This window comes from Oryza sativa, chromosome 8 (genome assembly GCF_034140825.1).
Source record: "Oryza sativa Japonica Group chromosome 8, ASM3414082v1".
Taxonomy (NCBI): Eukaryota; Viridiplantae; Streptophyta; class Magnoliopsida; order Poales; family Poaceae; genus Oryza; species Oryza sativa.
The window spans coordinates 903,725-917,571 of NC_089042.1; the positions used below are offsets into that span (position 1 = coordinate 903,725).

Here is a 13,847-nt window from a genome sequence, read left to right on the forward strand (position 1 = left end):
TGACACGACCATGTGATGCAACAGTGGAATTTGAGCTTAAAATGAATGGATGTACGTACTACCACTGGACAGCTCATAACCATGGAAGCTCTTCTTATCAACGACCAATCAAGAAACGAACCATAACATAGTTGCAGTTGCAGTTGCAGTTCCAGTGCATCCATCCAATGGTGGATCTGACTGTACAGTTCCACATGTCACTGCCTTCTACTTGTGCCATGTTTTGCAACTCGACCAGAACCAAAATAACTTGAGATGAATATATGCATTTAACTCTGAAATCTACTGACACGGTATTGTGCAGACAATAAACATAGAAATCGGCATAAGGCGATAAAAACGAATGTTCAGTGCAAGAATAATACAGTTCCGACGAGTGAATTGAAGGCGAGATCTGGGTCAGTAAGAAAAAGATAGCAGGTGGCAAATGTACAGCATAACGATAAGTCTCCATTTTCAGGTAACGAGTTCATCAGGTTCTCAGTAGCAAACAAGACACAGCAAACAACTGAACAGCGACAAAAGTCCAGGAGTTTTGCCTTGCTGCATCAAGGACAAAAGCGTCAGGCCCGCTTCTAAGAAGCGCTATGTGCAAGGTAAAAAAGAAAAAGACCAAACCCGGTAACGGTTTCCCCCCTCCGTTGCAAGTGTAGATACTTACTAACGGTACAGTAAAAAGAAGGCCGAGCAGATAAAACAAAAGACATATATCGTAACTTCTCTTTCATATATGTCTATCTCTATATATAAGCAGTGCCATCAGCACCTCCTGTACCTACAACACCTAGTGCATCAGCTGGCGAGGTGCACGGGGACGCACGGGAGTCTTTGAGGGGCTCACCCTGAAATATAAGCAAAGCCGCCTCAGTCATTTCCGTAAATAACTTGTTTGTACAAAAGCTGTCAATATGTGAAAGACCACATCTTTACCTTATTGGCAAGGAACCCAGTATGACACCACTGCAGTTGAGAGCAGCAGTGGCACTTTCAGCCTGAATGTTGACAAAAAGAAGTTAAACGTAAGATAGAGATCAGTTATGTATACACAGAAACTAGCACCATGTAAGATTTTGGATAAAGGAATACAAGTTTGACCCCCCCCCCCCACCCCCACAGACAATATGCTTCAAAGCTGAGGGCGTATCAAGTTAATGCACTTAGCATAATGACAGAAACAGCTAGCAACAGTTCCTGTAAGCAGGAAACTTATCAATCAAGAGTACTTAGGACCACAGTCCAGGGTTCCAGGACATGATTTTAAAAATCCACCTATACTGCCATGCAATGCTAGACAAGAGATCATAATTCATAGCACCAACCAACACATCTGTTGTCACCAATTAACAGGAAATCACTGTTGAGTAGGACTAATGGAGAAGAAAAATATCAAATAGCAAGGAATTATGTAAATACCAAATACACTCGATCTCGTCTTTCCACAGTTCTCGCTCAAAACATCAAAGGCTCTGAACTGTTTTCTAGCTGATTTATTCAGTTGATTGGACTAAAACTCAGATAGCGCAGAACAATTTCGTGCTGCACTGATTGACAACTGGATTCCATAAAAGTTCTTTAAAAAATCGAACTACCTAGAAACCACAGTAAACTGACTAGAGAACAGTTCATTGTGCATATTTTCTACAAAGTCGTGAGCAGTGTGCTATTCTGTGTTGTCAACTAGTAACACTAAAAATTTAATGTGTGTAGAAATGCAGCAATTTTAGACAAATATGAAACAGGCAAGACATACTGACCATCACAAACTCCACAAAGGCAATGCGAGTAGAATGATGGTAGTCACCAAGCAACCTCAGCCGATATACCTGTAAAGGTGGTATTGCAATGAGGGAAGTTGTTCCTTGAATTGCATTTCAGTATGATTGTGAAGAAAAGGTTGACATAAGGAATGACAAATCACCAACCTCTCCACATATCGACTCGAAGAACAATTTCACATCTGCCTGAGAGACCTGTATCAAATGCATCAAATGCCAAAGAAACATGAGCATAAAGGATAACGAAAAACAGAGTACAAGCAAATTGTAGCATACCTTCTTGTCAATGTTTGTGCAGTAAATAGTCCTTGCACACATCTCACGCTCATCATCGGACTGCAGGCAACAAGAATGGGGGCCAGCTTTTAGACATCAGGTGTACACGTATTTGCATAAATTTCATTGAAATAAGAATTAATAATGAAATTTATGCAAATACATGAATTGTGCAGATTCAGCTTACCCTGGGCAGAAATGTTGGGTTAACAGGTGCAATCGCAGTTTTTGATGGCAGCACCCTGACAGGATAATATCCAAGCACGGTTCCCGACAAATTTAGAGCAGCCCTTGCACTCTCTGCAGCAGAGCAGTTTATTAACCAATTGACTATTGATCTAAGTATATGCTTAATTATCACTCGACCACTTACCCTCATCAGTGAACTCTATGAAAGCAAAACGAAGAACAGAATTCGGATCCCCACACATACGACAGTCCACAACCTTCAGAAAGAAAAATTTCAAGATTATTATGCACAATTATCACAGAAAGCAAGTGTGGAGCCAGAAAAATGTACCTGTCCACAGTTGATAAATAGTGCTGCCAATTGCTCTTCAGTGACCTGAACACCAAGAAAATGAAAGCTATCAACATGCTTACAATTTCTGATTTGCAACTGCATTAAAAAGAAGGGAATAAAAGGAAACTGGATATCATCTTGCACAATGGAACAGCAGAACAATAATACAAATATGGACTTATGGAGTTCAACAGGCTCCAAAAGTTGAATTTATAAACTTTATCAATACAGAAGAACAGCCAAGTGAAAAATAAATTTAAAATAACCCTTTGAATGCTGAATTAGGCATTTCAACACTGAGAGAACATAGCCTTACAGAACACAACTATAGTAAATGCAAAACCATTAGCAGCACCTCTAACATAAGTGATGCCATAGATCTCAGACCTTGTCACACAATTTCTTCAAGAAAAGCTGATTCAGTGTAAAGCTTTCGGTACATAAAAAATGCCGACATGGCAAATATAAAGAAGATACAATTGGAATAATTTGCATGGCTGCATATCTTTAACAGGACCTCATTTGTCAAAAGAGAAGTAGCGAGTGATTTGCATCTTGTTATGAGTATCAGAGTATATGCCACAAAATAGTATGGCATGGAGCACACAAGGACATTGTTATACAGATAATAGAACAAAGCAAAATCATATTTACCATGGACATAAAACGTAAAGCATCTGACTCGTGATTCAGCGTTACATTAGGAACAATGCTAAACATAGAGACTAAAGGTACACTTGGCTTGGATATCCACACAATCCCATGAAAAACAATAATGTGACAAGTTGTCCTAAGATTATCTAAGAACCATAACAAGTGATGCAAATGCACCTACAAAATGCTTGGATGAACTACACCTAGCATTCCACCAACTAAGCTCAAACCCATCTATAGACAGGCTAAATGACGACACCTGGAATTAAAAAAGAAAAGAGGCATCCATTCGTGTCAGCTTGCTGCTATACATACAGTCTCGAACAAAGGATTAATTGAAAAAGATTAAATTGCGCTCATGGTATAAGAACTTGAAATATGTGTAAATTGGTATAACAAGTTGACAAGTGGGTGCATTTTCTGATTTGACTGTGCCACATGTTCAAAAGCGACCATGTCAGTGTGCCATCGGATCCCCACCGTGCTCAGGTACCTCCTGCCGTTGCAACACCGTGCAGCACCATTCGATGATCAGAGATGATTGATATCTTGCAAGAACTGTGTAAAACTTGTGGACTAAAGCTGTTTCCATTGCTTAATTTGATTTTTTCCGTTCCTACAATCAATGTGATTCTTCTCCCTGCTGCAGCAAGCAATCCAATGGGAGACAGAAAACTTCTAGCAAGCGGCTTAAGCAGAGAAGATTGGCCTGCTGAACCTTGTCCTCACACTATACATCCACACTGCCGACATTCTCAATGCGATCGTCTGAACTCTAGCCCTAGACATCATCGTTGTCAGGAAAAACACCAATCTAGCATGGACTCCTCTCAATAGAACCAATTCACGGTTGCATGCCGACATAGTCAATTTTGCACGCGTGGCTCTGCCAAATCAGAAAATGCACCTACTTGGCAAGTTTATATACCAATTTGCACAAATTTCAAGTTATTGCACTAAATCGCACCCACTCACTAAGTTCCTATACCGCAAGAGCAATTTACTCATTAAAAATGCATCCGTATGTGTCATCTTGCTGTACGTACAGTTATCTCAACAGAGCTCAAACAAAGGGCAAAGAGAATGCATTTTCTAAACTTCTAGCATACTTCAACCAAGAATATGGCTACAAGTAGGACAGAATATAAATCCATTGAATGTGTACAGACTGCAAATGCACAGGTACTATTGTCATCACATACACAACACAGTACACAATACTGCCTAAATGCTACAGCTAAAATGTACAGAACACCATAAAGTGATGTGCTTTTTTCTTTCTACCGAACAGATATGCCAAAGAGAGAAACATTTAGGTACCTTGCACTCACGAACATGGCAAGAAACATTTAGGTATCTTGCACTCACGAACATGGCAATAAAATTGTTTCAGTATATACCTATTAGGGAAAATACTAGATCCAAGAAGGGAGATGTATAACTAATGGAACATTGATCATCCTGCACCAAAAAAGAACGCGTTCACTAGCAAACAGAATCAGCCATTTAAAGCCTCAATCTTAGTAAACATCACGAGCAACCAAATAATTTGACGTTCATTTCCAATATGCGGATATGAGACTACCTTAATGAAAACCAACCAGACCATGCAGGCTAGGAATGTCAGCACGAAACCACAATATACACTCATGAACAGAAACATATAAAATCTGGTCCTGGCTGTATCGCACCAAATAAGAAATCCTAAGCATTTACTCTCAAGAAGTTATCACTCTGAATATACTAATTTTGCAGGGTGGTAATACACAACAGGGCATGGATTTTAGTTACTGTTGTTTCCTATTAGGACTAGAGCATACAAAAGGAACATAGAAGCAGGGCTCATAAATGAAGACATTTCCAGAAATACATAGCTAGCAAAGTAACTCCCACATTTATGGTGGCTATGTTTGCATATTACTAGATTGAATTAGTTACATGCGTAACGTATGCAACGTTGCAGGCACGAAAGCTACCAAGGTGACATACTACAGGTGCAGGATATGTGAAGAAGCCAAAGAAGGTAGAAGTGCCAAACAACCAGAGAAGAAAACAAATAACTCAACAAGGCTGGCTGCACCGAACGTAAGCACAGAAAAGGAAAAAAGAAAACACCCATACTACAACTTTCTAGATTCCATAGGAAATAATTCGCCGAGAAGTGCAAAAGCAGAGCTTTGGTAAGAAGGGGCACCCAAATCTATGAAAGCAACAGAGAGGATGACCCATGGTAGCGTACTGTACATCCCAACCTGCTCCTCCCACCCATCCATACCCATTCATGATTCATCGTCTATGTGACTCTGTCTCATGGTCTCTCTCATCGAGATCCTGTAAATGGTTTCGTCCCTAACCCATCTCAACAGCACGGGTGACCCAAATCGAACTGATATAATCAACTAATCATGAGAAATACAGGAAATCGGCATGACGAATCAAATCGACAGGCGAAATAGAGTTGTGGGATTGATAGCGCGGCGGAAATGGAGAGAAATGAACCGGATCCATGTGTGGGGGTGGGGGTGGGTGACCTGGTGATCGATGTCGGAGACGTAGACGGTGCGGCGGATGACCTCGTCGCGCTGCGCCATGCTGGTGCGGCTGTTCATCCGGCGCTTCCCGGCGTGGCCCTGGCCACCGAACCCTCCTCCTCCACCTCCTCCTCCGCCCTTCTTCTGCGGAGAAGAGAAGAGATGAGACGAAGAGCGTGAGAATCAGGAGGAACAGCAGAAGCCGCGGGAAAAGGTGAAACAAAACTCCTGAGGTGGTTGGTTGGTGTTACCCTGGGTCGGGGTCCGGCGAGGCCATCGACGGCGGGGAAGACGTGGGAGGGGGTGGGGGTGGGGTAGTAGGCGTAGGCGGTGGGGGAGGCGGCGGCGAGGGAAGGCGGGACGAACTCCTCGGCCATGGGGTTGAGCTTGGAGAGCAGGTCCTCCAGATCCCGCATCTCCCTCTCCCCGGCGTCCCCCTCGGGCGGCGGAGGCGCGGCGTGGTCGGCGGAGGTCTCGACGACGGCCATCCCCGCAGCAACGGGAAGGTGGATCGGTGGATGGAAGGGGACAAGCGGCCAACCAAATTACCAAACCACGAGGTGAGGGTGGAGGGGCAGTGGTTGGTGGAAGCGCGGGAGGGGAGGCTAGTGATGACGCATCGGATCGGCGGGAGGAGAAGGAGATGGAGGAGGAGGTGGATCGGGGAGGGGAGGGGACAGCAGAATCAGGAGGAGGCAGAGCTCCGACCAACCGGCGCAGGGGGAGGAGCAGAGCCCTAGTCTCCTCCTTTTTTCTGTTTCTCTCTCTAGAGAGGAGGAGACAGAGGAGAAGGAAGGAGCTTTGCCTTTTTGGGAGGAGGAGGAGAGAGAGCGCCCGCCACTTCCACCTGCTCCTCTTCTCTCCTCTCTCGCCTGCCTTTTTTTTTGCCGGGAAACCCCTGCAGCGTTCCGGAATTTCCCTTGTCAGTGGATTTCTCTTCTCTCTCTTTTTTTCATTTCTTTTTATTTTTGTTGATTTTCAATGTTGTGAATGAGATTGGTGATGATTTCTTTGTACTAAGATGTGTCACATCCAGTACGAAATTTGTTTTTATTGGGACGGAGGGAGTACTTGTAGTTGTTATGGTTATATTACGGTATACTTCTTTTGGCTTTTTGCATGTGGAATGTTTTGACTGTCGAAAACAGCATGTAAAATTTGTCGGAGGGAGTATATTAGTGTTGTGGTGTGTTCCCTCGGGTGGAAATATTTGTCGTTTTTGGACCAACAAAATGGTTTGTGCGTGGAAACGATGAGATAAAACTGGTTGGAGGGAGTGTTGTTACAGTTGTAATCTTAATCTCGGCTCTGATTGGTTAGTCACAACGAATAAAGCCGAAGCCACGTGAACAAAGCAAACAAAAGTGATCTATGAGAGAAGCTTATATATCTGTAATGGTTTAAAAGACGAGGCTGAAAAATAGACTAAAGAAAATGTAGAATGAACTCTTCAGTTAGTTTTCGGAGTTTATAATTTTGTTGTGCACGACAAGCTACGAGTAGATGATGAGAGCGGAATTTCGTCAACATATAATAGTATTTCTAAAAATATGTCTAGTTTATTTTTCTTATTGCTTCCCTTTTTTTTTCTCTTCCTTTGATCAGCTGCCATGATGTTTTGTTGGGTTTGCACTCCAAAGAAATGGAGGTGAGTTGTTTTGATATGGTGACTTGGTGGTGCTCAACCCATGAAATCAAGACCTTGTCTATAAGGATGCAGAAATCTAATGGTGACTGTCTCCACCCGCTTTCTTGAGTTTTTCTTACTTCTATTTCTAAAACAAGTTGATTTCTTGATTCCTTTTCTGTTCAATCTACTAAAGGGGTCTTGACCTATATTTGTATGAGAAGATTGATCATGACGAGCATGTAGAGATAGGGTGCGCGCACGATGGATCGATGTAACAATGCAAATGGCTAGATGATATCTTCATGATGAACGCAACGTGGCAATGTAACGTTGAGTCAACACGCCAAGACAAAAAGGCATCGGGGCACGAGAACGATGGGCCCACCGCACCTGGAAGCTCTCGGGCCAACAACACCTGGAAACTCTCACCCTATGTGTATCTCAAATTGAAAAATAATTATGTTCCCCATCATGCTTTTCTGTTCTCCCTGATAAATAAAGAGCTTTTGTTTTTTCATCCATCTTAGAAAAGTGGTGGCATTAGAGTTAGACACCGCTTTATAATTTTACCATAAGTTAGAGAGTAGATAAAAGTTGTGTTTTGATATGTGTACCAAAGAGTCATAAGATATGCCATGTTGCTAAAAGTTTTTATCAGCATTTTCCTACCAACCAGCCATTAACCTATAAGAAATATTACTAGTACTAGATAAGTAGAAATTAGGTTGGATCATCGTCCATAACAAGCCGACACAAGGCCTAAAAACAAGAGCGCCTACTACACTGCACAGTTAAAATGAACCATTTTGACCAATCTTAATTTTTACAACCTTAGGAGGCTACCGCTCCCATCGGTTGCCCATTTTGCCTAATAAGCCAAAATGGCTTATTAGAAAATAAAAACTAATTTATAAGTAAAACTTTTATAGATTTGTTCGTAGCGACTTAAAAGCCAACGTTAACAAAAAATTACGTTAAAAGCATATCAAAATTAACTTCAAAATCAAGTTCAAAAATTCAAATTTTGGCTTATTCTTTGGCTGTTTAGGCCAAAAGATGGGGCTATGCTTCAAGTGGAGTTCAACAAAAAAAAAGGAGTGCTGGACTGTGATGCAAAAGCAGGAGATTAGAAGGGGTCACCTGTGATATAGAGAGAAGAAAATAAAAGGGAAAGAGGAAGGTTCTTGTTGCATACTTGCAATGGCTGGTTGGTCATTTGGTACGGCCACCGGGCTTGGACTATGGCTGCTATATGAGCAAGGCCCATGACGAACACAGGAGAAGAATAGAAGAGGAGATCCACTCCTACGAATGCATGGACCTGGCTCCCCATGCACCGCAGGCTTTGCACACGTCAGCGCTGTTCGTCGTCTTCCCCGGCTCACGTGGACCCGGTCCATCCGGTGGCACGGTGCGTGCATGCATCATCGGTGCATGCACCGCAGAGGGTGCGAAATTTGCAGGGAGAAAACGAGTTCTTTTTCTTAATTTTCTTGTGATGATTGAAACATTGAAGAAGAGCAGCACGGATGGTTTTTGAGATTTTATCTATACTTCAAGTATTCAATTAAACAAAATCGAATTTTTAGAAGGGATTTGATGTCATTGTTTGTAAGGCGAAGAGGTGGTCCGCAAAAATAATAAATGATCTACTTAATTTAAAAATTGAAATTTTAGAAGGAATTCGAATTTCATTGTTTGTGAGGCGAGTAGGTGGTCAGAGAAAAAAAATCGTTTTTTTTTTGCGGTGGCAATGAACATTGAACGAGAAGAACACGGATGATTTTTGAACTTTTTATCTACTTAATTAATTAGTTAGTTAGTTAGAAATCGATTTCTTAACAAGGAATTTGAATTCCATGGTTTTGCTTTTCGACGTTGGTATATGTCTTCGGCTGGGGAGGCAGGGTGGAGACCAAAGCTGGCGTTTTTATTCGTACATGCTACTGGTGTTCTGTTACACCATCCCTCCTTCCTCTTGCTACGTCTCTCTCTCGTCTCGTGTTTGTGTTCTTGAATCTTGATATAAATGGATACAGATAGAAGTACTACTCGATGCAAATATGTAGCAGGACGAGGCAGCAAAAAAGCATGGGAATATCCACGCCAACACCTGCTTGATCCGGTGAAGGAAAAAGCTGCTTGTCTGGCTTGGTGTACACTGGCACAGTATAGTACTCCTACAGTCCTACAGAAAATCAGAAACACAAATGTGGACTCTTTTAGATCGAAGGAAAAATCAAATGAAAAAACAAAGGATTGAAGATCATGAGGATCTTAGTGCAGCATCATGTGGATACAGGATTCAATCATAGGAGAAAAATCCTCTAGTTTTCTTTGCGTAATTGTATGGTTGTGTTTGGATCTCCTGAAGACGAAGATAAAAGATTAAGTGTTTCACGCAAAACGAGGTAGTAATAACATGTGATTAATTGAGTTTTAATTATTACAAACTTGAAAGATGGATTAATCTTATATTTTAGAACAACTTTTATATAGAAATTTTTCACACGAAATGCACTATTTAGCAGTTTGAAAAGCATGCCACTTTTATCCAAAATTTTATCCAGTTTTTGTGGGAGAAAAGAACAAGGTCTATGTCGAACTCGGTGAAGATAGAGAAGGTTTAGAAAATACATGGTTGAACCCAACAATTGTACCAAGTTCCTCCACCCATTCAACGAATTGGCCTTCATCTTTTGGCTACTAAAATCAGCCCATGACCCCCCCCCCCCCCGCCTCGATGAATATTTTTTTGCCACTTGCCTTCTCTTATTTGATGACTCTACTGCGGACAAGATTCTTCTAACATATTATTGCCCCTGATATGATCACTAATATGTGGAGGTCATCGTCAATCGTCCACATGACTCTTTAAGTAAATTAAGTAAAAGGATCTCAATCTCTCAGGTGTTGTCTCTTCCCTTTGATTGCTTGAGTACCTTGGTGGCTATTTGTGTCTTTTGACTTGAAGAATGGGTGCGTTCGTCTCGTTTGCCGTGAGTCTACAAAACTATGAGCTTCCTCTAATTCAAACCCGCGTGTTTCTAATCCTCTTCGTCTCATAGCCTACAACGCAAGAGTCTTGATGGTTTATTTCTTTTACCACATCATGTGACGCTTACGATGTTAGTTTATTATAGATATAATGCACAATTTGTTACTCTATTAGTTAACATGCAAAGTTTTGTAGCAGTAGCCTCCTATCATATCTTGAAAGTTTTTTTTTACATTCATTTATTTTGCACGAGAAATCCTACCGTATCCTTATGTTTTTGGTACACTCTTGTGTTTCCAAGGAGCGTTGACTATTCGGCTTGAATAAAGGTGTGTTTGGTTGGGTGGATGGAGCATGGATAGGAGATGGCCACCCGAGTTTTTGTGGTGTTTGGTTGGAGGGCAAGGTGGATGGGGCAGCCTAGAATAGGGAATATTCCCTCAATATGCTGGATGAGTGCATCCGGCCGATTTGGCTGGATGAATCCATCCAGTTTTGGACTGGGTGATATGTCCTATTCCGATTGGCTGTGGTTGGTTTGATTTCCTGTTAAGCAAGCTCCAAATGATTTTTTTCTCCTAAACTGTTTGTCTAATTTATGATTTGATTACACCATTATATTCGTTATAATTAAATCTTTAAAACAAGATTTCGGATGATTATATTTTGATAAAAAAAATATATATGATAAATGAGTCCCACTAACTTTTGGCTTTTCGTATCTATGCTATATCCCTCCAACCAAACAAGAAATTGGATCGCCATATCCATACAAACCAAACAGAAAATTGGATCGCCGTATCCAATAAAATATGGATGACCATATCCTATCCATGCATGACCGTGAATCAAACACATTATAATAGGCCTCCACTCACGAATCTGATCATGGGCTTGTGCCTGCCAGCCTATGCATCATTACTTAATGGGCCTGGACCCTTAAATTGTCCAAGTTCATCACGCAAACAAGATGTGGCCCGTATCGGAGATTCCCTCAACGAAAAGGGCCCATCTCCCCCGGGCTGCTCGGACGATGGCCCACATACTCACGGCCCACCGTATCCTATCGTGCCCTATCCAAACACGCGCAAACACCGCACGTGCCTGACCCAAACTCCGCAAACGGGCCGGATCCGAACCAGACGAGGCCCACGATCCGGCCCAAGAGGAGAAACCCTAGCGAGGAAGGGAGTGCCTCCTACCCGCTATAAATTCCCAGCCACGCCGCCTCCTCCCAAACCCTAGAAGCCCCCCTGCCTCCTGCGCCTCCGCCGCCGCCGCCTTCTTCGTCTGCTGGTACGCCGCCCTTCGCCGCCGCCGCCTCCGCATCCAATCTGCGTTGTTCTTCCGCCGATTTCGATTGCCTCACCCTTCGTTTTGTTTCTTGATTGATCTCGCAGAGTTCGTAGATCAGCTCGAGCTCGCCGCCATGTCGTCCAGCGAGGTCGCCTGCACGCTCGCCGCCCTCATCCTCCACGACGATGGCATCCCCATCACCGTGCGTTACTACACCTTCACCCCTATCTTGATTTTGCTTTTCTTGGCTTGGGGTGGATTTGGTGTGTGAGATTGATTATTTATTTTGTTGGTGATTTGGTGACGAGCAGTCTGAGAAGATCGCCACCCTGGTGAAGGCGGCCAACATCAAGGTCGAGGCCTACTGGCCCGGTCTCTTCGCCAAGCTCCTCGAGCACCGCAGCGTCGATGACCTCATCCTCTCCGTCGGATCTGGTAAAACCTCCCGGCCCCTTGTCCCCTGCCTCCTTGCTATGCCACTGCGTGATTGTCGATGTAGATTTGATTGAACCTAGTTTATCTCATGAGGGAAATTACCATAGATTTATATAGGGTTTGTCATGAAGATGTAATCCTATTAGTTGGTTGCTTCGGTTAACCTTTGTGCAATTTAGTAATTGTAGTTATACATCTGTTATCTCATGAACATTGCGATTGCCATCGGAATTATATAGTTTGGTGTAGATTATTACAACTTAGTTACTAGTTATGCCGTGGAATTGTCTTGATCATGTGTTCTATTCTAATCGTGTCAATGTTGTTTGGAAGTTAAAAGCTGTTTTGAGCTGTTGTCATGTTTCATCTTTGCCATATTTAACTAGGAAACTTGAGCATGTCAATTCTGTTAATATTATGTTGTGTATGAGTTCTGGTTCTAGGATTACTTGTTTCATTCTGTTAATAAATCGTTATATACATGTTTGTGATCTTAAAACAAATATTGTATTTACTTTGTGCATCGATTATGGTTGTAGGTGGTGGTGCTGCTCCAGTTGCTGCTGCTGCTGCCCCTGCTGCTGGCGGTGGTGCTGCTGCTGCCCCAGCTGCCGAGGAGAAGAAGGTGAGCTATACATACAATTTGCTTGTTATTTTTGTCATGACACATGTATGTTTTGTTTTGTTTTGTAACTTACAAATGTCTTGGTTTTCCTCTTATCAGGAGGAGGCGAAGGAGGAGAGCGACGATGACATGGGTTTCAGCTTGTTCGACTAAGCAGTCCACAGATGTTAGCCAGTCCGCCTATGCTTTGCAAGACTATCTTATGTTGTGTCTTTTAGGTTCACTTAAAGTACTCTCAAGTTTTGAGTTTTGATATGGTGTTATCGAGAATCTGTGTCTGTGGGATGAGAACCTCAAACCTCCTTGGATGGTCCTATTAGAATGAAACCGTTCTACATTCTTATATCTAGCTCTTTTATTCTGTGGTCTACTTGTCGAGATATCTTCGTTTATTTTGTCTTTGCTGTTTCATATTTTGATATGCAATGTGTTCCCTTTGAAATATTGCTACTAATTGCTCGGTTCACATATCTCAATGCGCTTAAGTACAGTCTATTTTAACTTCAAATCGACACGAATGCGCAGCGGTAATAGCTAATTGCCTACGTACCAAAATAAATTCACATTCGTGAAATCTCTCTACCGTACTGATCATCCTTGCCTTTTATTGTCCGTATCGCTTACGAGAGCAACCAGCGGTGGAAACAACGATTTCTTTCGCACTAACAAAATTCAGGAAATTCTATCTACTTTTGCAATTTGTTTCTTGGTAGAGTTGCAGATTTGGAAAGTTCATTGCTGAAAGTAATTCTCATCTCTATTTTCTGAACAACTTCAAAACTTTTCCACTACATAATCCAAATCCAAATGCAAGCGTATGAATAACTTTCTTCGACAAGTAGTGTTAAAACTAACATGATCCGTCTGTGCTAAACTCGAACAAAATTTTTGAAACCGCTGCCTGAATTTTTAAAACAATTGGGCATTAAGGGTCGGACAAGGGCAATCACCCGTTCTTAAAAGCATTCTTAAATTTAAGATCAAAGAGTCGGGCGGAAAAAGGAGAGAGCTCCCCATTCCTGGTTCTCCTGTAGCTGGATTCCCCGGAACCACAAGAATCCTTAGAATGGGATTCCAAGCATTTCCAGCAATCAGAAAACAAAT

General features: G+C 42.2%; 2 protein-coding genes across 3 annotated transcripts; one reads left to right on the top strand and one right to left on the bottom strand.

The window, feature by feature from the left end:
- Window positions 1-430: 430 nt before the first annotated feature.
- Window positions 431-6,541, bottom strand: LOC4344515 (polyadenylate-binding protein-interacting protein 11). Of its 2 annotated transcripts, none has more exons than XM_066303471.1 (10): window positions 6,011-6,541; window positions 5,760-5,900; window positions 2,572-2,616; window positions 2,425-2,497; window positions 2,239-2,351; window positions 2,052-2,111; window positions 1,923-1,970; window positions 1,755-1,823; window positions 931-992; window positions 431-842 (listed from the first exon to the last, which is right to left on the bottom strand). In XM_066303471.1, exons 1-10 carry the CDS (start codon window positions 6,245-6,247, stop codon window positions 785-787), a joined length of 906 nt encoding a protein of 301 aa, XP_066159568.1. In that variant the 5' UTR covers window positions 6,248-6,541; the 3' UTR covers window positions 431-784. The 2 variants fall into 2 exon arrangements, with proteins under 2 accessions (XP_066159568.1, XP_015650059.1); XM_015794573.3 differs by having other exon boundaries at window positions 5,760-5,903.
- Window positions 6,542-11,630: 5,089 nt separating this feature from the next.
- Window positions 11,631-13,113, top strand: LOC4344516 (large ribosomal subunit protein P1). The gene is made up of 5 exons (XM_015794574.3): window positions 11,631-11,683; window positions 11,788-11,885; window positions 11,995-12,118; window positions 12,658-12,743; window positions 12,843-13,113. The coding sequence occupies exons 2-5, from the start codon at window positions 11,817-11,819 to the stop codon at window positions 12,894-12,896; spliced, it is 333 nt and encodes a 110-aa protein (XP_015650060.1). The 5' UTR covers window positions 11,631-11,683; window positions 11,788-11,816; the 3' UTR covers window positions 12,897-13,113.
- Window positions 13,114-13,847: the final 734 nt, after the last annotated feature.

Excerpts from the sequence above, each read along its gene's own strand:
- LOC4344516 (XM_015794574.3), top strand. The coding sequence starts at position 11,817 with ATGTCGTCCAGCGAGGTCGCCTGCACGCTCGCCGCCCTCATCCTCCAC. Across the intron at positions 11,886-11,994 it reads ACGATGGCATCCCCATCACC|TCTGAGAAGATCGCCACCCT; the intron begins GTGCGTTACTAC and ends GGTGACGAGCAG. Across the intron at positions 12,744-12,842 it reads CAGCTGCCGAGGAGAAGAAG|GAGGAGGCGAAGGAGGAGAG; the intron begins GTGAGCTATACA and ends TCCTCTTATCAG.
- LOC4344515 (XM_015794573.3), bottom strand. The coding sequence starts at position 6,247 with ATGGCCGTCGTCGAGACCTCCGCCGACCACGCCGCGCCTCCGCCGCCC. Across the intron at positions 2,352-2,424 it reads CATAGAGTTCACTGATGAGG|AGAGTGCAAGGGCTGCTCTA; the intron begins GTAAGTGGTCGA and ends GCTCTGCTGCAG. Across the intron at positions 993-1,754 it reads CCTTTGTGGAGTTTGTGATG|GCTGAAAGTGCCACTGCTGC; the intron begins GTCAGTATGTCT and ends GTCAACATTCAG.